This window comes from Leopardus geoffroyi, chromosome D4 (assembly GCF_018350155.1).
Source record: "Leopardus geoffroyi isolate Oge1 chromosome D4, O.geoffroyi_Oge1_pat1.0, whole genome shotgun sequence".
NCBI lineage: Eukaryota > Metazoa > Chordata > Mammalia > Carnivora > Felidae > Leopardus > Leopardus geoffroyi.
The window spans coordinates 86,768,603-86,794,465 of NC_059342.1; the positions used below are offsets into that span (position 1 = coordinate 86,768,603).

The window sequence follows — 25,863 nt, forward strand, 5'->3', positions numbered from 1 at the left end:
TTTGGCACAGTGAACTTTTTATTTTTCTTTTCTAAGACCATTTATTTTGAGAGGGAGAGAGAGCAACGAAGCGGCAAAGAGAGGGAATCCCAAGCAGGCTCTGCACCATCAGCGCGGAGCCCAATGTAGGGCTCGAACTACTGAACTGTGAGCTCATGACCTGAGCCGAAACCAAGAGTCCACGTTTAACCTACTGAGCCACCCAGGCACCCCAGCACAGTGAACTTCTGATTTTCGATTCTGGCCTTTGGAATGTGTTAATTTAACCTAAAAAGTTCGTGGTGATTTTTTGCAGTAATTTGATGATTGGGAAATAAGCATCCTCTCCAGAAGATCCTAAAAGCAGGAAATTCACTGTTTGGAGAGGGTGCTCTGGAGAGAAGGTCAAGGGTATGGCTAAACAGGAGACCAAAGGATGTGGGGGAAGAGGTGGCCCAAGATGGGTCTCCAGGGGCATTGGAGGGAAGGTGGCCCAGGACAGGGATATCCAGCTGCATGGGGAGGTGACTATCTCAGTCTCTTAACAGAATACCACAGACCAGGTGGCTCATAAACAACAGAAATTTATTTCTCAAGGGCAGCATGGGGACTAGAGTCCATGATCTTGCATGGCGACAGATTGGTGACAGGTGGTAGCTGCACTTGAGGGCATAAGGTAATTTATAGACATTGAATCACTGTGTTGTACACGTGAAACTAATGTAACATTGTGTGTCAGCTTTACTCAAATAAAAATTTATTTAAGTAAATTTATTTATTTATTTATTTAGTCTTGAGAGCGAGAGAGTGAGAGTGAGCAAGGGGCAGAGGGAGAGGGAGAGGGAGTGCAGAGGGTGGAGCCCAGAGCGGGGCATGAGCTCACCCGATGCAGGGCTCTAACGCACTCCTGAACCGTGAGATCATGACCTGAGCTGAAGTTGGATGCTTAACCAACTGAGCCACCCAGGTGCCCCTCGAAAATTTTTTTGAAATTTATTTCTCACAGTTCGGGAGGCTGGGAAGGCATTGCCACAAGGCACTGGCAGATTCAGTGTCTGGTGAGGGGCCGGTTCCTGGTTCATAGATGACCGCTTTCTCACTGTGCACATTGGCAGAAGAGGCGAGGAAGCTCTTTGGGGTCTCTTACAACGGCACTAATCCCATTCCCAAGGGCTCCACCCCTATTATCTAATTACCTCCCAAAGGCCCTCCCCCCCACTCCCAAATACTACACCGAAGATTAGGTTCCAACATACGAATTCGGGGGGCTGGTTATGACTTAAGCTTTCGGTCCCGTAAATGGGGACCAAGGGGTACGGGCCATGGGAAACTCCAGTCCTGGCTGACCTGGCTAAACAATTAGGGAGGGATGCTTGCAGCTGCACTGCCTTGGTGGGAGGCCAGTGCCCACCCAAGACCTGAAGGATGCTGGGCCCAGAGGGAGGCACCCAGACCTGTGCTCTGTACTCTGGCCTCTGCAGAGGATTCAGTGCATGTTCTCGGCATTTCTTCCACCCCCTGCTCCAGCCTCCTGGCCCTTCACCCCACTCTCCACTGATCCCAAGTTAGCCCCTTCTTTTAAAGCTGGATGTACTCTCCCTTGGGGGTCTGGCCTTGTCCTTACTGCCTGTCACAACCTTGCTCGTGACCCCCTTCCCTGAGGGAGAGGCTCAGCCACAGACCTGATAAACTAAGCACTGGGATGTCCACCGCAGACCCTGCCCAGGGCAGTGGCCTCTAGTCCCCACTGTGGTCTTCATAGGCCCTCTAGCCTGCATGGGAGTTCAGGTCCTGGAGTCAAAGGCAGGAGTATCCAGCTAGGAGGCGTGCTTGGGCCAGGTACCTAAGGCCCAGACTGACAAGGCCCAGACCTTGTATGGCAGGGCCCGCTCCCCACTGCCCTGTGAGCCCAAAGGACCTTTGCAGAGGGAGGAACCCAGTGGGTGTATTATGGGAGAGGTAGGGAGGGACTGCCTTTCAGAGCCTTTCCATAGGCACGGTCCCCAACTGTGGAAGGGGCAGGAGCTGGGAGATCCTTGAGGCCCCCTGGTGAGCCCTAGAATGACAGGTGAGACGTGGGAGTTGGAAAACTCCTGAAAACTAGAAACTCAAGCCAAGGCTCTGGAGGAGCAGGCCTTCCCCCTCCAGTGTGTTTGGACCTGCAGTGAGCAAGGAGGGCTCATCGGTGGACACCAAGAGTTCCTGCTGCCGAGACTGGCCTCCAGGGGGCATCTCCTTTGGAGGCTCCTCCCAGGTGTGGTCCTGGGCTCTGAGAAGTCCAGTTGTCCCCTTCCCCTGGGGATGGCCTGCCCAGCCTTCAAGCAGGGGAGAGAGGACTGCTTGTGTCTCGAACATGGGCTGGGCTGGACATTGCTCACAGTCTTCTAGAAACCAGTCCGGGGGGTTGGACGGGATTCCTGAGGTGCAGGAACTGCCAGAGAGCATTTTGCTGCTCCCCTGGGTGATTGGGGTGACCCAATCATCCAAGGGGTGGGGCCTGGGCACCTCTATGGGAAGACAGGCCACTGCAGTCCCTTGGAGCCTCTCCTCTTGGGTATGTGGAGTGGGGAGAACCACCTTCCAGAGACAGTGGGGAAGGTCTGGAGCAGCTGGAGTTCTCCTGGCTTCTTGCCACAGAGAAACCTAGGTGTGGATGCCTTTTAAGTTTCTGCTATACTGTAGAGACCCAGAGGTTGGGTTAGAAGGCCCAGTCCTGGCCTCTCCCAGGAGGGGCTTGGCCCCCAGGCTTCTGTGTAGCTTGTTATAGGTTCACACGGGTGAATAGTGTGGCCTTCAGGGTCCTGTCTACCCTGGAGCCCTTGGAGTTGGCCTGAGTCCACACCATGGTCCTCTGCCATCCCTCTGAGTGCTGAGTCTCAACTGACATGAGGCGGGTGTGCATGGTGAGCTGACCCTCCCCCCACAGCCCTGTTGGACTCTGAGGAGGGGAGGCAGAACTCTACCTTTATCCCCAGCCCAGCCCGCAGGACTCTTCCCTTCCTAAGGCTAAATGCAATGGGTACCCCCAGCTGGTCCCCACCCCTCCAGCTCCAACCAGCCCAGTACCCACATCTTGTTGGCTGGGATTGACCATAGCTTGGCTTGATCTCTGGCCCGGCCATGACCATGACTGTCCTTGGGCCCCCACAAAGTATGCTTGGGATACTACACACTGCTAAGCCTCAAATCCGTGGACAGGCCTCATCCCCTTCACTCTTCTCCCTTCCCTTGGCTCCTGGGCTGAGCCAGTGGAGGAGGGCAGAGGCAGCTAGGTGAGGAAGGGGTGATAAGATGGCTATCACCAGGTGTCAGCTGAGACCAGACCACACAGAGATGAGAACAGAGAGACAAGGCCAGTGGGCCTGAGATAGGCCTGGAGCCAACACAGAGAGGAGAATGGGTTTGATCAGAAACTCCAAGATGGCCTTGTGTAGAGACACCCTGTGTGTGTGTGGGTGTGTGTGTGTGTGTGTGTGCGTGGCCTCCGTTAAACAACAAAAATTCACCTGAGTAATTTGAAACATCAAATTGGTTTTATTGAATGATTCATGAGTCAGGCAGCATCCCATCTAGTAAATAGACAGAGAGGAGCTTTGTTGAGCTGCAGAAAAGGAAAGGTTTTTTAAAGGTAGAGAAGGAATAGAGAAAAGGAAATTATTATCAAAGAATCCATTGTTTTAGGCAAGGTTACCCTCCTATCGGAAACGGGAAGGGTCTATCAGTAAGTTTCATTGTGCTGACCAGGAAATTCCATTCCAACCAGTTAAAGGTTACATGGTGGGGGCAGGGGGACCGAAACTGCAGTGAGATTAGGTATTAGGTCTTAGCTCGCAGAGACGGGGCCCTTAACATAAGTGAATCCATTTTGGGCCTATGGTTTTCTTTTCTTTTTTTTTTTTTTTCAACGTTTATTTATTTTTGGGACAGAGAGAGATAGAGCATGAACGGGGAAGGGGCAGAGAGAGAGGGAGATACAGAATCGGAAGCAGGCTCCAGGCTCTGAGCCATCAGCCCAGAGCCCGACGCGGGGCTCGAACTCACGGACCGCGAGATCGTGACCTGGCTGAAGTCGGACGCTTAACCGACTGCGCCACCCAGGCGCCCCTATGGTTTTCTTTTCAACACCTCACAGAATTTGCAGGGCAGCTCTCTCTCTCTCTCTCTCTCTCTCTCTCTCTCTCTCTCTCTCTTTAAAATTTAAATCCAAGTTAGTTAACATATAGTGTAATAATATAGGAATAGAATTTAGTGATTTATCACTTACATATAATACCCAGCGCTCATCCCAACAAGGGCCCTCCTTAATGCCCGACACCCTGCCAGCAACCCTCAGTTTGTTTTCTGTATTTTTTTTTTAATTTTTTTTTTCAACGTTTATTTATTTTGGGGACAGAGAGAGACAGAGCATGAACGGGGAAGGGGCAGAGAGAGAGGGAGACACAGAATCGGAAACAGGCTCCAGGCTCTGAGCCATCAGCCCAGAGCCTGACGCGGGGCTCGAACTCACGGACCGTGAGATCGTGACCTGGCTGAAGTCGGACGCTTAACCGACTGCGCCACCCAGGCACCCCTGTTTTCTGTATTTAAGAGTCTCTTATGGTTTGTCTGCAGCTGTCTTTACAGAGGGGAAAACTGGCAGCGGGTGGGCAGCACCTAGGAGAGTCAGGTTTCAAACGGGGGCCCATGAGCTGGGCCTTGTCCCTTCCTGCACCTGACCCTGGTTTTCTCAGGCTGCAGACCGGGCCCTAACCCCTCCCTAGTTCATACCCTGGGGAGCAGAGGTGTGAATTAATACCAAAGGAGCATTGGCCATTCTACCTCATGACATTTCAAGTCTAGAATATTCTGTCCAGTGACTCCTTGGTGATCCAGAGCACTGCCTCTCCCCTAGTTAGGCGCCTGGGTGGCACAGTTGGTTAAGCATCTGACTCTTGGTTTCGGCTCAGGTTATGATCTCATGGTCGTGAAATGGAGCTGCCCGTCGGGCTCTGTGCTGACAGTGGGGGGCCTGCTTGGGATTCCCTCTCTCTCTGTCCCTCCCTGGCTTGTGCTGTCTCTATCTCTCTTGAAATTACTAATTAAACTTAAAAAAAAAAAATTCTCTGGAGCTCTAGCCATCTACATCTAGAAGTCATGCAAACTCAGAGATACCTTCTAAGGTCAAGGAGAGGAGCAGGGGTGGAGTTCACGGAACTGTAAGTGGAGATGACGGGGGGTGGGGGGTGGCCACTGGTGCCTTCGAGGGCACTTGGGCTTTGATGGCAACATCATACCCCAAAGCTTTGCTCATTCTCACTTCCTGCCTTCATCACCCTGACAGGCCTGAGGGGGCAGGGATCCCTTGGGGGCCTTTCTGGTTTCAGGGAGGTGGAAGCCATCCCCTACTCACCACCTCAGTACCCCCGGAGTCCCTTCCCTCGGGGTGCACCACCCAAAGGCCATGCTAGGGGAGCTGGTTCCTCCGTAGCAGGTGGAAGAGCCCCTGAGATCCCCGGGAGTGTCATCTGAGGCCAGTGAGCCCTCAGGACAGCCTCAGGTCAGGCATTCTGTCAGTGCTGGCTCTCTTGGTGACATCTAGGAGACACTGCCCAGGGTCTGAGACCCATCGCTACCTTCATGGACAGCCAAGCCCCCATGAGGACACTGTTTCCCACCAGGACAAAGCTGGGATCAGCCACGGCGAGAACACTTCTGGGGGCCCAGGCATAAACCCCTGAGCTCCACAGCCAAAGACTATGGCTGGAGACGGCAGGTGACCTCTCAGTGACCTCTCAAGGATGAGGCTGAGTCCTAGCACTCACTGTGACCCAAGGTTCCCGGTGTCCAGAGCAGCAGGGAGAGCCCCCCTTGGGGCCCCAGCCCCTCACCCCTTTTCACATAGTGAGGATGCATGTCCCCTATTGTCCTCCCACAGGATGGGACTGGGACTGTAGCCTCAGAGCTCTGCTCTGTCAAGCTGTCCCATTTATGGCCGGCATGCCCAGCTTGGGGATTCTGTCCACTGGGCCCACAGGAGGGACCAAGTCCCTTAGGAGCCAGGTGAGGTCTGGGTTCACCCTACCAATGAGGCATGGAGATGGGGAGGGGCTGACTCAAGATGGGAATGGCGGGACTTTGAACCTGACAGCCAAGAAACAATTCTTGAGACATCTTTCGTTCACAAAAGGTGATTTTATTAAAGCACAGAGACAAGATTCTAGGGCAGAAAGAGCTGCATGGGGTTGTGAAGAGAGACTGGTTAGATACCATGGGGTTGGGGAGATCAAGTCAAGAGAAGTTTCTAAAGGGATTTTCCTCTGGTCAAGAGACAGTAGGGAATTCCTGGAAAAATATTATACTCCATATTTGCCTCAAGAATTTGTCAATGGGCTACAGATCATAAAGAAATTATCTCCCATTTCCTTCTTTTAAAAATTTTTTTAATATTTATTTTTGAGAGAGAGAGAGACGGAGTGAGAGCAGGGGAGGAACAGAGAGAGAGAGGGAGACGCAGAATCTGAAGCAGGCTCCAGGCTCCAAGCTGTCAGCACAGAGCCCGACACGGGGCTTGAACACATGAACCATGAGATCATGACCTGAGCTGATGTCGGAGGCTCAACTGACTGAGCCACCCAGGTGCCCCAGTCTCCCATTTCCTTCTTGCCTTTGTTCCCCGTATAACTATGGAGAGGAGGGTGATGTTCAGAGTCCAGGAAACTGAGTATAGGTTTCTGGAAATTAGGCTACTGATAAGATTCCCTTTTTCTCCTAATTTACCAGAACATAGGTAAACTGAGGGAGGACTGTGATTTCTATCATGTAACCATTTGATTTCTTTCCTTTCCTTTGTTCTTGGGTGTCCAGGAGTGCCTGAGGAATGTCACAAAGATCCCACCTGGGAGGAGGGGCATGTTATCATGTGCTTTGCCCTTGGCTTGCCTTATGCTCCCTCATCAGGAACACTCCCCAGCAGGCCTTTGGTTGTGGGGTCAGGGAAAGGGTGTCTCACCTTGTGCCAGGGCCTGGGGTGGGTCCCTGGGAGGGCCAGGAACTGGGCTCTATGAACAGCACAGGGTACACTCTGTCCGTCCCTACCAGGAATGTCCTCTTTCAGCTGCCTTCCCTTCCCTTCCCTTCTCTTCCCTTCTCTTCCTTTCCCTTCTCTTCCCTTCCCTTCCCTTCCCTTCCCTTCCCTTCCCTTCCCTCCCCTTCTCTTCTCTTCCTTTCCCTTTCAAGACCCACAAAGCAGCATGGTTCTGTTGATGTGAGCATTCTCTGCTTTGATCAGGTGCAGGAAGGGGACCCCACTGCACTTACGCCGTCCTACACTTGGGCCAGAGCAGAGAGGCTCCTGGCAGTCAGAGACGACAGTTGGTCCAGATCAGAGACCCCTGACCACACGCAGTGCTAACCAGGGGGAAGAGAGTGTAGAAGGACTCACTGTCCCTGCCACAGATGTGGAGATATGGGGAAAGCCCCCTCCCTACCTCCCAGACCTTCCTGCCCCTCATCTTGCATAATACTGACCTGGGGAAAAGAGCGGAGAGCTTGCCAAAAGTTTAAGCATGATTTGCGGGCAATTGCCTCACCCTTCCTGGATTTGGCAAAGGATAAGTTGCTCCACCCTGGGGTAGCCATTGCCCAGCAGGACCATAAAAGGGGCCCTCCGGAAGCCTCCTCACTCACCTCCTCTTTCAGCTGATATCCGGAGTGGTGCCAGCTTCCTTGGCCCTGAAGTCATGGCCCTAGGTCTCCTGTGCCTGAGCCTTGTCCTGCTGGGAGCCCTGCAGACCCAGGCCCAGGACTCCACCCCAAACCTGATCCCAGCCCCGCCTCTGCTCAGGGTCCCTCTGCAGCCTGACTTCCAGGATGAGCTGGTAAGAGGCCTGGGGAGTGGGGGGCAGCTGCAGGGAAGCTCCGGGAAGAGTGTGAACAGAGGGGAGGAGAGGCAGGATGGGCTCAGGCTTTAGCTCAGTCTACCCTCGGGTCCCCTGATGGAAGGCACACCCCATGCCCCCATCCACACCCAACCTTGCTGACAAGAGGGTCAGCTGAGCAGACTCCCCAGGTCCACACTCTCTTCCAAAATCCCTGCAGTCCTTGCAAGGTGGGAAAACCTTCAGGCCCTCTACATGATGAGGAAACTGAGGCTCAGGGAAGCCAGCTGGCCACTTGCCAAGGGTCACCTTCTCCCTGACACACTCAGGGCTCCCTCCTGGCCTAATGGCTCCTGCTGGCTTCATCAGCACAGCCTGTGTGGCCAGTCTGGGTCCCAGCAGCCCAGCTAGAGGGGCTTCTGGTTCTGGGCCAGGCTGCCTAGAGGTGCCTGCAGGGATGGAGCAGGAGGGCCCCCTGGGGCTGCTCCTGGCTCTGCCTATCATCAGCCCCCATTGTAGTTCCAGGGGAAATGGTACGTCGTAGGACTGGCAGGGAATGCATTTAATAAAGAAGAAAACAGCCAGTTCAAGATGTATGCCACCACCTACGAGCTGAAAGAAGACAGCAGCTACAATGTCACCTCCACCCTGCTCCGGTAAGAGCCACCACCTCCTATGGGAATATGGGGGGCCTAGAGGGCTGCCATGGGGGTCCAGGAGTCAGACTGATGACATAGCCAAGGGGTGACCAAAGCTGAAAGATGATAATTCATCCTACCGCTGGGCAATTGGTCCCTGTATTTATTCCTTCTTTCATTCACTGGATCAACATTTCTCGGTCACTTCAGCACAGACAGAAGACAGTCCTGGGAATGGACACAGACCGTCACCAGGAAACAAGACAAAGAGAACAGGGTGTCCTAGAATGGGAGGAGGGTCACTGGATCCAGCCTAGAATCCCACCTAGGGCTTTGTCAAGAGCTTCCAGGGAGGTGGTCTGTGGGATGGGCCTTGAGGAACCAACCTGAATCAGAAGGAGGCCTGGGACCTTCGTGGCAGGGCTGGTGGACTGAGTCAGAGAGAGCCACTTCAAGAAACAGCAAGCCATTGTATGGCTGCCCTGAGCAGGAGCTGATGAGCGGTATGGAGGGGGTGGTGACCACAGTGGCAGGGGCCTCAGGTACTGGTGAGGAGTGGGTGTGGCTGTAGCAGGGAGAAGAATGATGGTGTGCAGCCCAGAAGGCTGATCAGTCATAGGTGGGAGATGACCAGAGCAGGGGCAGATTAGGACCTAGAGAGGGGAGGCAAGGCTTACCCAGCTCCTCTGGGTTTCTGGCTCTGGCACTCGGGGATGGGGCTAGAGCATCGGTCATGGAAGGAGCAGAAGGGCAGGTGTGGGGAGATCGGCTCTGGGTTCCCAGGGGACCAGATGGGATGCAGCTGAGAGGTCAGGGTTGGTCCAACAGCTAAGGGAGTCTTGGGCATCCAGCAGACTGGAGCCTCTGTTGATTCCCCCAGGAGAGGTTATAGCGGGAAGCCACAAGATAGGCATAGGGGACAGGGGACCCCTGGGTGGCTCAGTCGGGTAAGCCTCTGACTTTGTCTCAGGTCATGATCTCACAGTTTTGAGTTTGAGCCCCGTGTAGGGCTCTGTGCTGACAGCTCACAGCCTGGAGCCTGCTTTGCATTCTGTGTCTCCCTCTTTCCCCCCTCCCCCACTCAGGCTCTCTCTCTTTCTCTCTCTCTCTCTTTCTCTGTCTCCAAAATTAATGAACATTTAAAAAGTTAAAAAAAAAAAATAGGAGACAAATACCTTGGGTAAGGGGACAGTGTAGAGGAAAGTCCACCAAGGGAAACAGCCTCAAAGATGGAAGGACAGCAGGTACAGAGGGAGAGTCTGAGCACCTCAGGTGGCTCAGGGCAGAGTAGGCAGGGACAGGCAGGGATGGGCTCAGCGGGGAAGAGACAGGCCCATCTGAGGGGTGGTGTGCAGGCCTCCTGCTGTGGCAGGGTGGGGTGTCACCCTCTTACCCACACACCTCTTGTTCCACAGGAACCAGCTCTGTGACCACTGGATCAGAACTTTCCTCCCAAGTTTCCAGCCAGGCCAATTCAACCTGGGCAACATTGAGCGTGAGTCCTGAGTGGAGTGGGTCTCCGGGGGCAAGGACCTCACTGCCTCTCCACACAGATGCCAAACAGTGGAGGCAGGGGAGGAAGCAATAGCTCCCTCTCCCTGGCCAGGGTGGGCTGATCCCTCACTGTCCACCATGCAGGTTACCCTGGAATCCAGAGCTACACTGTACGAGTGGTGGCCACAGACTACAACCAGGTTGCCACGGTGTTCTTCAAGAAAGTTTACAAAAACCGGGAGTTCTTCAAGATCACCCTCTACGGTGGGTCTTACCCCCTGGGACCCGGCTCTTGTTTGTGCTGGGGGAGAAGAGGCCCACGACACCCAGCCCCCAAGGTCCCCTTCACTCTGAGCCCTGGGAGGCGGGAGAGAGGTCTTTCCACAGACCCCTCAGGAGGGAGGGGTCTGAGGCATCATTCAAGGGTTCCACAATATTCATGGAGCTTTCGCCAGCCACTCACCAGCCATCTTGGCCACAGGGAGGACCAAGGAGCTGACCCAGGAGCTGAAGGAAAACTTCATCAGCTTCGCCAAATCCCTGGGCCTCACCGATGACCACATCATCTTCCCAATCCCCATCGGTAATCACCAGCTGGGGAGAGAAGAGCACATGGGGACTGTCCAGGCCTGATGTTGCCTCACTAGGGAAGGGGGGAGAGGAGGGAGGCAGAGCCCTGCTGTGGTCACTGGAGCTCCAGGAGCCACTTTGGGTTCAAGAAGACCCTGTCACACCCAGGGTTCTGGTTCCCAAATATTCCTCCTTCACAATAGCTCAGTCCTGCCCACATGAGAATTACACATCTGGGGCCAAGCTTCCCCAGTCTCCTTGCCTGGCCATTTCTCCCTCTTCCTCCTCCCTGCCTGGCCTGTTTGTCCTGGGCCACCTCCCCCTTTGCCCTGGGGCTGGCTCACCATTGACTTGGCAGGCGCCCTTGTCCTCAGGCAGCCTGGTCTGGGCAGGTGCCTCCCCTAGGCTGAGGGTCTGTCAGGACTCAGCAGGTAAACAGGCAGAAGGCTTGGTGCCCAATCAGGACCATGGCTGGGCCTCACCTGCCTCATTTGGAGAACAGGTGTCACCCAGGTCTGCTAGTCCTCAGGCCTCTCCCGAGTCCCTGCCCCATCATCCAGCCCTCTGCTGTACCGTCTATGAAGGGAAGGCCCAGAACTTCTGTGGCTAGACCAGACTGAGGCCCAGGGTAGCCCAGGGGCAGTGCAGGGGCCCTGGAGGTCAGGGACCCCCCCACACACCCCTGTCCATACTGACCCCTCTGTCCCCCACAGATCAGTGCATCGATGAGTGAGCAAGTGTGTGGTAAGTATGGCTGCAGAGGGGGCTGATGGGACCCAGGGTGCAGCTGGGGGGTGGTCCCAGGTCTGCCTTTGTCCCACCTGCCCAACACTGCTACCCTCTCTATTCCCTTGACTCCCTCTCAGGTGCCCCGGCTCTGTTTACTCCATTGACCTCCCTCCAATCTCTGTCCAGGGCACCACCTAGCTGTCCCCACCAGCCTGGACGCTACTGAGAGATGTGGAGACCCTTCTCACTTCACAGCTCACCATCTGCTCCCCAGGCTGTCTTGCTCATGGAACCCCTCCTTGTTTGCTAAATAAACATGTGTCGCCTAGTCCCTAGTCTGTGCTCTTTGACCTCTGGGCCCTCTGAGAGGGAAAAGAACAAAGCAAAGGCTCCTATTAGCATCACTCCCAAGAAATATGGTTTCCAGAAAGGGATTGAGGCCACAGAAGCAGAGTCCAGCTCTGACTGAACCTTCTAGCTTCCAACTCCAGGCCCAACCCCAGACCAGCAAGAGTCATCACTTGCCCCTGCCTTGTAGCACACTGCTGGGGCACAACTCACACCCATGTTCAGCCACCTGCAACAGGTCCAATGGCAGAGGCCCAGGCAGGGCCAGGCAGCTGAGGAGAGTTGGGGGGCCAAGGTGATCTCACCACCACTTAACCAGTGATGGAGGGTGATAGGGGTGGGGTGATGGAAGGGTCTGGAGCCAAGGGCCAAGAAAGAATTCTTGAAGATGTACTTGGGTCAAAAATGTGATTTTATTAAAGCACGAGGATAGGACCCATGGACCGAAAGAGCTGGACTTGGGTTGTGAAGAGTGACTGGTTATGTTATGGCCTTGGAGGAGGTAAAGTCAAGGGAAGTTTTAAAAGAGATTTTCTATGCTAAATAAGATTTACAGAATACTGGAGGCCTAGCTATTGTCAAGCTAAGGTATTTTTCCCTCTAGCAAACATCAACATTAAGACAGTAGGGAGGGGCGCCTGGGTGGCGCAGTCGGTTAAGCGTCCGACTTCAGCCAGGTCACGATCTCGCGGTCCGGGAGTTCGAGCCCCGCGTCGGGCTCTGGGCTGATGGCTCAGAGCCTGGAGCCTGTTTCCGATTCTGTGTCTCCCTCTCTCTCTGCCCCTCCCCCGTTCATGCTGTGTCTCTCTCTGTCCCCAAAATAAATAAAAACGTTGAAAAAAAAAAAAAATTTTAAGACAGTAGGGAGTTCCTTGAGAAATGTTCTTCTCTGCCAGCCTCAAGTATCTGTCAATGGGCTGCAGGGTATCAGGATATTTAATGTTACCTGCCATTTCCTTCTTGCCTTTCTTCCCCATATTACTATGAGGAGTGATGTGGGGGCTCCAGGAAACTGAGTCCATAGGTTTCTGAAGATTAGGCTATTGATAAGATTGCCCTTTTCTTCTAATTTACTAAGATATTTATAAACTGATGGAGACTCATGTCCTGCATGACTGGGATCTCTATCAGTTAACCATTTGTTTTCTTTCCTTTCCTTTGATCTTGGGAAGCCAGGAGTGTCTGAGGCATGTCACACACATCTCACCTGGGGTGGGGGGAGGTGTAATGCTAGCTTGTACTTTGCCCTCAGCTTGCCTTATTCTTCCTCATCATATCACCCCTAAACAATTTTGACCCTTACATCTTTAAGGTTGTTGAAGGGGAAGGTCTCATCTTCTATAGCTTCTTCCTGTTCAGTAGGGGAGTAGAGATGTCCCTACCTATGAGTCAATATTGATCAGTTGGGGAACGTATAAGAAGTTACAGAAGGCAGAGACAGCTGGATCCAAAATGGACAATAAGTATGAACCTCCTTTAGTAGACAGGATCATCTGTTGGCTTGAAGTTATTGTGATGGAGTCTTGTCACCAGGCAGAGAGACAGGGGAGAAAACAGCCAAATGTAATTAGAATAACAAGAAAGAGCAGCCCGAATAAAAGTCTTTTGGTAACTGATGAAAATCCTTAAGTCCAGGAGTTTAACCAATCATGAAAGGAAAGTGAGGAATTGTTTAAAGCACCAATTTGAGTATTCAGGTCAGTTAGAACCCAGAAATATTTGTGTGGTAATCTAGCTTGTATACTGGTGATGTTTTGGGGTTTTTCTGTGTGGTGGTCTGGAGCCAATGGACAAGAAATATTCCTGGAAGACGTTTTGTGCAAAAAGGTGATTTTTATTAAAGCGTGGGGACAGGACCTAGGGGCAGGAAGAGCTGCACTGGGGTTGTGATGGGTAACTGACTATATACCCTCAGGCGGAGAGGGGGTCAGGGATAGAGTAAGTCTCTAAGGTATTTTGGAAGCAAAGTTTCCAGGACCTTGAGGGGCTAGCTGTTGCTGGGGAAACACCATTATTACTGTTGAATAAAACCTCAGTCCAGAGACCCTTCAGATGCATATTGTGGGATCATAAACTTGGAGTATGATTGCCAGCATATACCTTGGGGCAGTTGAGATAAAGGAAGTATTTACAGGATCCCGGAGGTTGGGATACTGTTAAGCTAAGGTTCTCTTTGCCCCTGGCAAAGTGTCATTAATGAGGCAGCTGAGATCCCAGAGGAAGTTTACTCTGTTGGTTTAAAGGACTTGCCAATAGGCTGTAGGCATTTCATTTGCCTTAGTTTCCTACATCACCATAGCAAGCATTTAAATGCCTTTCCTTTGTTCTTGGGTAGCCAGGAGTGTGTGACAAATATGTCAGATATTCCACCTGGGGGAGGGGAGACATGCCAGCCTGTTTTGCCCTCATTTTGCTCCACGCTCCTTAATCATATCTCCTCTGAACAATTTTGACGCTTATATCTTTAAGGTTGTTGAAAGAAGAAGGTGTCACCTTCTGTAACGTCTTCCTGATGAGTAGGGGCATACAGTTGTCCCCATCTATAGGTCAATATTGGCCTGTCAGGGAACAAAAAGGGAAATTAAGGTGAGGCAGGTGAATCCAAGGTGGATAACATGTTTGAACATCCTTGAGTAGAAAGGATCATCTCTTGGCTTGAAGTTATTGTAGTTATGGAATCTGGCACCAGGCAGACAGACGTGGGAGAAAACAGTAAAACCAAGTACAATAACTAGCAAGATTAGCTCAAATGAAAAGTACTTGGGGATCTAACCAAAATCCTTCGGTCCAAGAGTTTAACTCATCACTAAAGGAAAGAGAAGGGTTATTTAATACACCAGTGTGAGTGTCATGATAGTTAGAAATCCAGAAATATTTTTGAGGTACTCCGGAATGTATATACAGTGTTTTGTTGTTATGAGAGTTTAAGTTCCACCTTGTGCAACACTTAAAACATCTAATGCCACTCTGTTTTGTAGAAGTGTTTTATGCATTTGAGCTATTTTATTTGATTTTAAAAAATTTTTTACATTTATTTATTTTTGAGAGACAGAAAGAGACAGAGCACAAGTGGGGAAGGGGCAGAGATAGAAGGAGACACACAATCCAAAGCAGGTTCCAGGCTGTCAGCACAGAGCATGATGCGGGGCTTGAACTCACAAACCATGAGATCATGACCTGAGACGAAGTCGGATGCTTAACCAACTGAGCCACCCAGGTGCCCCTTGAGTTATTTAGTATTTACCATAAATATAATGGTATTTTGAGAGTCATTTAATTCTTTAACTGTGTAACAGGTGATGTATAGCCATCATATTGACTCTGTTTTGTTTAGTAACCAATCAGGTAATTAAAAAGAGATACTTTTATAGAAAAAAGAAAAATACAGGTTAATTATTAGAGCAGATTAAAAGCCCAGTGTCTCCCAGTGCTGCCGGTGAGATTTTTTAGACATTAGGCTTGAAGCATCCTCAGATGCTTCTGGGAACAGGCAGCAGGAATCACATTGGTCTTTTGGCTTGTATCTCAAATGTCTGTGGTGATCCTTTTGAATGGACCATTGTAAGAAGGAATTGTTAGTAGAAATTGGGAAAAGAGGATGAAAAAGAAAGGTACAACTATCCTAAGAGAAGTTGGAGGTCTTCCACAGGTTCACAGGAATAAGAAGGCATATTAGTTTGCTCGTTGAATTCCTGGGAAGGGGGCACAGGTTTTATTTTAGATATAGGAGCCCATGAAGTGTGCCCCTCTAACTTTATTGCAGTGGGAGTTTGTAATATGACCCAGTAGGGGCTCTTCCAGTTTGAAGTTAAACCCACTGTTGTATTAGACTTTCAATCCTTTAAATAAACCAGGTGTTTTGGGTTTATATGGTGTGGGTTTCTAGCAACCGTTAGATCAGGTTTAGGAAAGATATGTGTTGCATATTCATTTAGAGATTTAGGAATTGCACATATATTTGAACAGTTCCAGCATTTACCCAAGCAGTATCACCTAAGATTTACCATTATTTAACAGGGCTTCCACTTAACATACCAAATAAAAAGTCCTCATTGGTCAAAAAGACTTTTTTACAATTTAAATCCTGGGAAGTTTGTTAAACCTTACAAAGTATAGAGCACATCTGAAATGAGGTTGAGATCATTACAAATCTTAAAGCTTTAAATTATGTATTTAACCAAGATGGCATTAAGAGATTCCAAAGGCAAATATGTAGGGTTATATAGTTGTCAGCAAAAGTTAACCTCCTTTAACAGTGAGAAATCTTAACTAAGTGATTAAAGACCTGATAAGGGCATAACGTAAAGTTGTGGTTTTCCCAGCAGACAAAAGAGAATACAATCCTTTGTATACATGCATACATATATATGTATATTTTTTCTTTGTATCAAGAGATAAACAGTCCAAAAAACTTTGTTTTTTGAACAGAGAGAAAAGCAGAATTTCAACCTTATACCAGTGTACTTTATTTTTTTTTTAATGTTTTTATTTATTTTTGAGACAGAGAGAGACAGAGCATGAACGGGGGAGGGGCAGAGAGAGAGGGAGACACAGAATCGGAAGCAGGCTCCAGGCTCTGAGCCATCAGCCCAGAGCCCGACGCGGGGCTCGAACTCACGGACCACGAGATCGTGACCTGAGCTGAAGTCGGACGCTTAACCGACTGCGCCACCCAGGCGCCCCACCAGTGTACTTTAAAAAATCCATTCTGCAACATAGTCTGTCCTAATCACACATAAAATTCCTTTCCAAAGATTTCCCTTCATGAACCTTCTACGACTTTCCTTTGCATTCAAATTTTACCCCAAGCCATTTTTCTCCAAACCAGTCTCATTTAGGACAAAATTACTCTTTTACTTGCAACAAAAATATATATATTTCCATTCCTTCTCTCTTTTTTACACATTCCTACTTTTTTACATATAGAGTTGCTTTCCTTATTTCCATCAGTCTTAATTACATTTAGCAGAATTTTGACTCTTAGCAACCTTGGTCTCCAGCTGAGACTAAGTAGTAACCATTTGTAAACTGTTACACCAGAATCCTTTAGATGGAAAATTCATGAATCAATTAAGCATAAACCATGTTTTCCAATAGACCCAAATGTTCTTAGTTTCTCTGCAATAAGAAGTCAAAAGCAGAAACCTATATTCAGCAATCAATGCTTTAGCCCTCCATTCTATTTGGAAAAGACCTAGATATCCAGTGAATTCAATCCCATTTATTCAAGTGTCAGATTACCAAAGACATTGAAAGCTGTCTTAACAATTGTCTATGAAATCTTTGAGATAAACAAAATTAACCATTATTTTAAGTCATCTTGTTGCTAACAATTTGCAACAGAGACAACATGAGCTTATTTGGCCTTTAGGAAATCCTGGCAGAATAAAAGTTTCGTATTTGATGCCAATAACTCTAAATACATGTCTATCTTAGTTAAACTAACAAATTTAAATAATATTAAACACCGAATATGTTCCACCTGCGTTCACTTAAAGGACGGTTTGTTCCCCATTGTCACTTTTTTACCTAGGACAGCAGTGGGGGAATCTGAAGTGGGTGATCCAAGGGGGTGCTCATCCCTCCTTGATATCGAGGTGAGAGGATGGTATAGAAGGCAGTTATGTAGGTCACACGGAAGGTGATACAGAAACAGGAGGAGGGAGAAGGGAAGGCCGAAAAGGTGAAGTGCTAGAAGGCAGAGAAAGAAGATTCCCAGTTCTAAACCTTGTCAGCTGGAAAAGAGGAGATCCCTTTTTTTTTTTTTTTTTTTTTTTTGGTCTTTTTGTTTGTTTGATTTCCACCAAAGTTGAAATAGGGAGTTTATGTCTTGCTAGAGAAGTTGGGGGATTTCATTGAAACAAAGTGAGAAGGGCAGCTGCTTGGGAATATTCTTTAAAGTCCCCAATCTGAGGTAGACTAACCACAGTTGATTTCAATTATAGACGATAATCAGGAAATGAATGAGGGAGAGGCCCCCACATCTATTAGGAGGAGGAACAGAGAAGCAGTCAGCATCTCCCTTTGTCATGGATGGCCTGTTTCCTCTAGCAACTGAATTCCATCAGGAGGAGGCCTGTTAGGACATCCACGATGTCAGGAGGGAGTTTACTAGCCGAACACATTTGGGCAAATACATTCAATCCGGCCTTTGGCAAATTCATTCAGGCCTTTCAATCCGGGTCCTGACTTAGATCTGTGAAGGCCTGGACCTTGGGTACTTCCATCCATTGACCTTGTTTCCTGCAGAAGAAATTTAGCTGCTAGATCATACAAGACCACACAATGTTACAGGACATCAGTCCTTTCCTAAATTTTGCAATCCAAATTGCTTCTAGTGGGTTGAAAGACATCCCAAGGGAGAGTCCTTGGGGACTGAGGACAAGCTCCTGTCCTCCTAGAGACAGAAAAGTAGAGAAGATCCATTACCACAAAAAAATGCCCCCCAAACTCCCATGTGGTGTCCTCTGCAGAGGATATATCAGAGGTTCCTGAGGTGTCATAGTGACCCGAGGCGTACCTTTAACCAAATCGCTATTGTCACCGACCAAATACTAAGGGCATCTGTAGGAGGGATGCTGGTACCCCCCTCCCCCGCTTTCCCATTGTATCCTAGGCTACAAATAGGAGCCAGCAGATGGACCTACTTTGCCTTGCTGAGAAGGCTGAAGAAACCACCGTTTTTAACCCATGGAAAACACTGGAAAAGTTTTACAAGGGAGAATTGCCCAATTTTCTATTTAAGTAGTAGTTAGTAGAAGACATTGACCAAAAACAATGAAGACAGAAACTCATCATGTTCCATGTGACATTCCAACACATACAGCCTTTACAGCCAACTTCCTAGGAAATGGTCCCCAGTTGGGTTTTAATTCAATCAGGTACTGTTTTCAACAGTAACGGGGGAGGTCCCATAGCCAGAAACAGCTAGACCAGGGATGTGGAAGGGATCACGTTATACTAATGAGGAGGAAACCTCACATGCTAGTCACTTAGGTGGCTTTCCGTGCCCAAGGCAAACAACAATATAGAATGACAGGAAGAAAGAGAGGGCCCAATTTTCTGGCTATTTTTATTATTCTAGCCTGGGGACTCACTTCCAGCCAAAAGGCAGGCTTTCTTCTCCCCATAGAGTAGTCATGGGCTAGAGGAGTGCAGACTGAGCAATGGATGGGAAAGTGTTCCAATAACACCATACTCCTTGAAAAGCCCCAGAAATAAAAGTAAAGGAAGAGAAGAGAAAGTACTCACCAGGTTTGCACAAATGCTCAGGGCCCAGAAGAAAAGACTCAGGCCCCCACATAGGACACCAAAAGATGAGGTTTTTGAGTGAAGTGGGCAGGGGGTTCCAGGGCCGATGGCCAAGAAAGAATTCTTGAAGTCGCGTTTGGTGCAAAAAAGAGTGATTTTATTAAAGCACGTGGACAGGACCCATGGGCAGAAAGAGCTGCACTCTGGTTGTGAAGAGTGACTGACTATATACTATGAAGTTGTGGGAAGTGAAAAGGGAGGGAGGTGTCCAGAGGGACTTTGACATGCTTATGAGGACTCCTAAGGTACCTGAGGCCTTGCTACGGTCAAGCTAAGGTTGTTTTACCTCTAGTAAGCCATTAACATTAGGAATGGTAGGGATTCCTGGAGACAGGACTTGGTATTTGCCTCAAGGAATTGTCACTGGGCTGCAGGTATCAGAAATTTAATTTGATCTGCCATTTCTTTCTTGCCTTTCTTCCCCACATCACCATGGAGGGTAGGGTGTTAATAGGGGCTCCAGGAAAGTGAGTCAATAGGCTTCTGGAGATGAGACTGTTGGTAAGATTGCCTTTTTCTTCTAATTTACTAAGATATTTGTAAACTGATGGAGACTCATGTCCTGCATGACTGGGATCTCTATCAGTTAATCATGTGTTTCCTTTCCTTTGTTCTTGGGCAGCCAGAGGAATGTCACACATATCCCACAGGGGGTGGGGGGAGGTGTAGGGGGTTCTAGTTTTACATTGCCCTCACCTTGCCATATGCTCCCTCTTTACCCAGAGTCTCTTCTCTCAGGGCCCACCACCTAAAGGCCACGCTAGGGGAGCTGGTTCCCTTACAGCAGGTGGAAGAGCCAATGAGGTCTCCAGGAGTCTCATGTGAGGCCAGTGACCCTCAGGTTAGCCTCAGATCAGGCATTCTGTCAGCCCTGGCCCTTGTGGTGACATTTGGAGACACTGCCCACGGACTGGGCAAGGACTGGGATGGCCAAGCCCTCATGAGGAAATTATTTCCCTCCAGGACAAAGCTGGGATCAGCCATGGCAGGAACACTTCTGGGGTCCAGGCCTAAGGACCTGGGCTCCACAGCCCAAAACTATAACCAGAGATGGCAGATGGTATCAGTGATCTCTCAAGGATGAGGCTGAGTCCTAACACTCACTGTGACCCAAGGTTCCTGGTGTCCAGTGTGGCAGGGTAGAGAGCCCTCCTTGGGGCCCCAGCCCACCACCTCTTTTCACACAGTGCAGATGCATGTTTCCCACTGACCCCCACCAGGATGGAGCTGGGACTATAGGCTTAGAGCTCTGCTCTGTCAAGCTGTCTCATTTGCGGCTGGCATGCCAAGTTGGGGTTTCTCTCCACTGCGCCCACAAGAGGGGCCAAGTCTCTTAGGCGCCAGCTGAGGTCTGGGTTCACCCTGCCAATGGGACATGGAAGAGGGGAGGGGCTTACTCAAGATGGGAATTGTGGGGCTTTGGAATGGTGGGGATTCAGAGCTCACAGCCTAGAATTCTTCAGATGTCTTTGGTGCACAAAGGGTGATTTTATTAAAGGACACGGATAGGACTCTTGGGCAGAAAGAGCTACACTGGGGTTGTGAAGAGTGACTGGTTATATACCATGGGGTTGGGGGACATAAAGTCAAGAGGAAGTTCCTAAAGGGATTTTCATATGGTCAAGAACACTGGCACATTACCAGAGGCCTAGCTGTTGTCAAGCTAAGGTGGTTTTGTCCTCTAGCAAAGCATTAACATGCAGACACTAGGGAATACGTGGAGAAATGTTATACTCCATTTTTGCCTCATGTATTTGTCAATGGGCTGCAGGTCATAATGAAATTTAATGCCATGCGCCATTTCCTTCTTGCCTTTCTTCCCCATATCACTATGGAGGGAGGGTGATATTTGGGCTTTATAAGTTTATAAGTTTCTGGAGATTCAGCTATTGATAAGATATCCTTTTTCTCCTAATTTACTAGGACATGGAGAGAGTCACGTCCTGCAGGACTGTGATCTCTATCACTTAACCATTTGATTTCTTTCCTTTCCTTTGTTATAGGGCAGTCAGGAGTACCTGAGGAATATCACACAGATCCCACCTGGGAGGAGGGGCATGTTATCATGTGCTTTGCCCTCGGCTTGCCTTATGCTCCCTCATCAGGAACACTCCCCAGTAGGCCTTTGGTGGTGGGGGGGAGGGAAAGGGTGTCTCACCCTGTGCCAGAGCCTGGGATGGGTCCCTGGGAGGGCCAGGATTGGGCTCCATGAGCGGCACAGGGTACACTCTATCCATCCCTACCAGGAATGTCCTCTTTCAGCTGCCTCTCCTTCCCTTCCCTTTGGAGAATCACAAAGCAAAATGGGCTCTGTTGATGTGAGGTATTCTCCGCTTTCATCAGATACAGAAAAGGCATGCCACCCCAGTTACCCCACCCTGCACTTGGCCCCAGCTGAGAGGCTCCTGGAGGTCAGAGATGACAGCTGGTCCAGATCAGAGACCACTGTCCTCACACAGTGCTAACCAAGGAGAAGAGAGTGTGGAGGGAGTCACTGTCCCCGCCAGAGATGTGGAGATATGGGGAATGCATCCTCCAGCCTCCTGGACCTTCCTGCCCCTCATCTTGCATAATCCTGACCTGGGGGGAAGGGCAAAAAGCTTACCATGATCTTCAGCACGAGATACTAGCAATTGCCTCACCAATCCAGGATTTGGCAAAGGATAAGTCGCTCCACCCTGGGGTGAGCCATTGGCCACAGAGACCATAAATAGCATCCCCCCTGAAGCCTCCTCATTCACCTCCTCTTTCAGCTGATATCCGGAGTGGTGCCAGCTTCCTTGGCCCTGAAGTCATGGCCTTAGGTCTCCTGTGGCTGGGCCTTGTCCTGCTGGGGGTCTTGCAGACCCAGGCCCAGGACTCCACCCCAAACCTGATCCCAGCCCCGCCTCTGCGCAGGGTCCCTCTGCAGCCTGACTTTCAGAATGTGGAGGTAAGGGTCCTGGAGGGGCAGGTGCAGGGAGGCCCTGAGAAGAGTGTGAACAGAGGGGAGGAGAGACAGGATGGGCTCAGGCTTTAGCTCAGTCTGCTCTCTCAGGTGCCCTGATGGAAGGCACACCCTGTGCCCCCATCCACACCAACCTTGCTGACAATAGGGTCAGCTGAGCAGACTCCCCTGGTCCACACTCTTTTCCATATCTCTGAAGTTCTTGCAAGATGGGAACATCTTCAGGCCCTCTACATGATGAAGAAACTGAGGCTCAGGGATGCCAGCTGACCACTTGCCAAGGGTCACCTTCTCCCTGACACACTCAGTGCTCCTGCCTGGCCTGATGGGCTCCAGCTCCTGCCAGGTTCGTCAGCCCAGCCTGTGTGGCCAGTCTGGGTGCCCACAACCCAGTTAGAGGGGCTTCTGGTTCTGGGCCAGGCTGCCTAGAGGTGCCTGCAGGGATGGAGCAGGAGGGCCCCCTGGGGCTGCTCCTGGCTCTGCCTATCATCAGCCCCCATTGTAGTTCCAGGGGAAATGGTACATCTTAGGATTGGCAGGGAATGAATTTAATAAAGAAAAACACAGACAGTTTAAGATTTACGCCACCACCTATGAGCTGAATGATGACAACAGCTACAATGTCACCTCTACCCTGGCCTGGTGAGTACCACCACCTTCGATGGGAACATGGGGGACCTAGAAGGCTGCCGTGGGGGTCCAAGAGGCAGACTGATGTCATAGCCGAGGGGTGACCATAGCTGAAAGATGGTCATTCATCCTACCGCTGGGTACTGGGTCCCTGTATTTATTCCTTCTTTCATTCACTGGATCAAAATTTCTCGGCCACTTCAGCACAGACAGAAGACAGTCCTGGGAATGGACACAGACCATCATCAGGAAACAAGACAAAGAGAGAATAGGTGTCCTAGAATGGGAGGAGGGTCACTGGATCCAGCCTGGGATCCCACCTAGGGCTTTGTCAAGAGCTTCCAGGGAGGTGGTCTGTAGGCTGAGCCTTGAGGAACCAACCTGCATCAGAAGGAGGCCTGGGACCTTCGTGGCAGGGCTGGTGGACTGAGTCAGAGAGAACCACTTCTTCAAGAAACAGCAAGCCATTGCATGGCTGCCCTGAGCAGGAGCTGATGAGGAGTATGGAGGGGGCAGTGAACACAGTGGTGGGGGCCTCAGGTACTGGTGAGGAGTGGGTGTGGCTGCAGCAGGGAGAGGAATGATGGTGTGCAGCCCAGGAGGCTGATCAGTCATAGGTGGGAGAGGACCAGAGTGGGGGCAGATTAGGACCTAGAGAGGGGAGGCAAGGCTTACCCAGCTCCTCTGGGTTTCTGGCTCTGGTACTTGGGGATGGGGCTAGAGCATCTGTCATAGAAGGAGCAGAAGAAAGACAGATGTTGGGAGATTGATCCTATGGTGCCAGGGGACCAGATGGGATGCAGCTGAGAGGTCAGGGTTGGCCCAACAGCTAAGGGAGTGTTGGCATCCAGCAGACTGGAGCCTCAGTGGTGATTTACCCCAGGAGAGGTTACAGTGGGATCCCGCAAGATAAGAATAGGTGTGTGGCACTGTTGGCTGTCACCCTCTTACCTACCTATCTCTTCCTCCACAGGAACCAAACCTGTGACCACTGGCTCAGAATTTTCATCCCAACTTCGCGGCGAGGCCAATACAAGCTGGACAACATTGAGCGTGAGTCCTAAGTGGGGTGGGTCCTCGCGGGCATGGACCTCCCTGCCCCTTTACACAGACACCATCCTATGGAGGCAGGGGAAGAGTCAATAGCTCCCTCTGCACAGCCAAGGCAGGCTGAGATCTCACCATCCACCACGCAGGGTACACTGGAATCCAGAGGTATGTTTTACGAGTGGCGGCCACAGACTACATCCAGTTTGCCATGTTGTTCTTCAAGAAAATTTACAGAAACCAGGAGTACTTCAAGATCACCCTCTATGGTGGGTCTTACCTCCTTTGGGCCCCAGGTCTTGGTCATGCTGGGGGGAGAAGAGGCCCATTGCACCCAACCCAAGGTCCCCTTCACTCTGAGCCCTGGGAGACGGGAGAGGGGTCTTTCCACAGACCCCTCAGGAGGGAGGGGTCTGACGCATCGTTCACGGGTTCCACAATATTTATGGAGCTCCGGAAGGTGGGAGAGTGGTCATCCACAGAACCCCTCAATAAGGAGGGGGTCTGACACCTTGTTCATGCTTTCAACAATATATATGGAGCTCATGCTAGTGACTCACCAGCCATCTTGGCCACAGGGAGGACCAAGGAGCTGACCCCTAAGCTGAAGGAAAACTTCATCAGCTTCGCCAAATCCCTGGGCCTCACAGATCACCACATCATCTTCCCTATCCGCATAGGTAATCACCAGCTGGGGAGAGGACAAATGCATATGGGGACTGTCCAGGCCTGATGTTGCCTCAGTAGGGAAGGGGGGAGAGGAGGGATGCAGGTCCTTGCTGTAGTCACTGGAGCCCCAGGAGCCACTTTACATTAAATAAGACCCTGCTGCAACCAGAGTCCTGGGACCCAAGTGTTCCTCCCTCACACTAGCTCGGGCCTGCCCACATGAGAATTGGAGGCATGGGGCCAAGTTTCCTCAGTCTCCTTGCCTGGCCACCTCCCCCTCTACCCAGGTGTGTTTGTCCTGGGCCATCTCACCTTTGTCCTGGGGCTGACTTACCACTGACTTGGGAGGCACCCTTGTCTTCAGGCAGCCTGGCCTGGGCAGGTGCCTCCCCAAGGCTGAGTGTCTATCAGGACTCAGCAGGTAAACAGGCAGAAGGCTTGGTGCCCGATCAGAACTGTGGCTGGGCCTCACCTGCCTCCTTTGGAGAACAGGGGTCACCCAGGTCTGCTTGTCCTCAGGCCTCTTCCTGAGTCCCTGCCCCATCATCCAGCCCTCTACTGTACCAGCCCTGAGGGGAACCCCCAGAGCTTCTGTGGCTGAACCAGCCTGGGGCCCAGGGCAGCCCAGGGGCTGTGCAGGGGCCCTGGAGGTCAGGGATCCCACACACACACCCGTGTCCATACTGACCACTCATTCCCCCACAGATCAGTGCATGGATAAGTGAGCAAGCGTTCGGTAAGTATGGCTGCAGAGGAGGCTGATTGGAGCCAGGATGCAGCTGGGAGGGGGTCCCAGGTCTGCCTTTGTCCCACCTGCCCAGCACTGCTGTCCTCTTTATTCCCTGACTCCCTCTCAGGTGTCCTCTGGCTCTCTCTACACCATCCACCTCTCATCGACTTCTGCCCAGGGCACTGCCCTGCTGTACCTACAAGCCTGGACACCACTGAGAGAGCCAGGGGACCCTTCTCATTACACAACCCACCAGCTGCTTCCAGGCTGCCCTGCTGATGGAACCACTCTTGCTTGCTAAATAAACACATGTCCTCTGGTCCCCATTCTGTGTTTCTTGACCTCTGGGCCCTCTGAGAGGGAAAAGAATAAAGGGTAGGCTCCTAATGGCATCACTCCCAGGAAGTGTTGTCCCAGGAAGATAGGGGACCACAGAAGCAGAGTTCAGCTCTGACAGAATACCTCTAGCTCCCAACTCTAGGCCCAGCACCAGACCAGCAGCACCCTCACTTACGCCTGCCTCCTAGCACACTGATGGGGCACATCTCACACCCATGTTCAGCCACCCACAGTAGGTCCAATGGCAGAGGACCAGCCAGGGTCAGGATGCTGGAGAGAGTTGGGGGCCAAGGTGCTCTCACCCCCCACTTCACCAGTGATGATGTTTTGGGGTGATGGTGGGTTCCACAGCCAAAGGCCAAAAAAGAATTCTTGAAGACATCTTTGGTGCAAAAATGTGATTTTATTAAAGCACGGGGACAGGATCCATGGGCAGAAAGAGCTGCCCTGGGGATGTGAAGAGTGACTGCTTATATACTCAAGTTAGAGGCAGTAAAGTCAAGGTAGTTTCCTAAGAGATTTTCATATGCTAAAGAAGATTTACAGAATACTGGAGGCCTAGCTATTGTCAAGCTA

General features: G+C 50.8%; 2 protein-coding genes across 4 annotated transcripts in view; both read left to right on the forward strand.

Annotated features, from left to right (window-relative positions):
• Positions 1–7,564: 7,564 nt before the first annotated feature.
• The window catches only part of LOC123592472 (neutrophil gelatinase-associated lipocalin-like), a 51,064-nt gene continuing 32,765 nt past the window's right edge, over positions 7,565–25,863 (forward strand). The window contains exons 1-7 of one of the 3 annotated variants that reach the window (XM_045467498.1): positions 7,600–7,835; positions 8,355–8,491; positions 9,889–9,968; positions 10,112–10,231; positions 10,449–10,550; positions 11,251–11,281; positions 11,453–11,594. In XM_045467498.1, coding sequence (XP_045323454.1) covers positions 7,698–7,835; positions 8,355–8,491; positions 9,889–9,968; positions 10,112–10,231; positions 10,449–10,550; positions 11,251–11,270 — 597 coding nt within the window. In that variant the 5' untranslated portion in view covers positions 7,600–7,697 and the 3' untranslated portion in view covers positions 11,271–11,281; positions 11,453–11,594. Of the gene's footprint in view, positions 7,836–8,354; positions 8,492–9,888; positions 9,969–10,111; positions 10,232–10,448; positions 10,551–11,250; positions 11,282–11,452; positions 11,595–25,863 lie in introns of those variants that run through there. The other 2 variants (XM_045467500.1, XM_045467502.1) reach the window with 2 other exon arrangements.
• On the forward strand, positions 21,653–25,274 carry LOC123592474 (neutrophil gelatinase-associated lipocalin-like). The gene is made up of 7 exons (XM_045467508.1): positions 21,653–21,857; positions 22,378–22,514; positions 23,476–23,555; positions 23,699–23,818; positions 24,128–24,229; positions 24,924–24,954; positions 25,076–25,274. The coding sequence occupies exons 1-6, from the start codon at positions 21,720–21,722 to the stop codon at positions 24,941–24,943; spliced, it is 597 nt and encodes a 198-aa protein (XP_045323464.1). The 5' UTR covers positions 21,653–21,719; the 3' UTR covers positions 24,944–24,954; positions 25,076–25,274.

Coding starts and splice junctions, on each gene's coding strand:
- LOC123592474 (XM_045467508.1), top strand. CDS start 21,720: ATGGCCTTAGGTCTCCTGTGGCTGGGCCTTGTCCTGCTGGGGGTCTTG. Junction 23,556..23,698: donor CAAGCTGGACAACATTGAGC/GTGAGTCCTAAG, acceptor TCCACCACGCAG/GGTACACTGGAATCCAGAGG. Junction 24,230..24,923: donor CATCTTCCCTATCCGCATAG/GTAATCACCAGC, acceptor ATTCCCCCACAG/ATCAGTGCATGGATAAGTGA.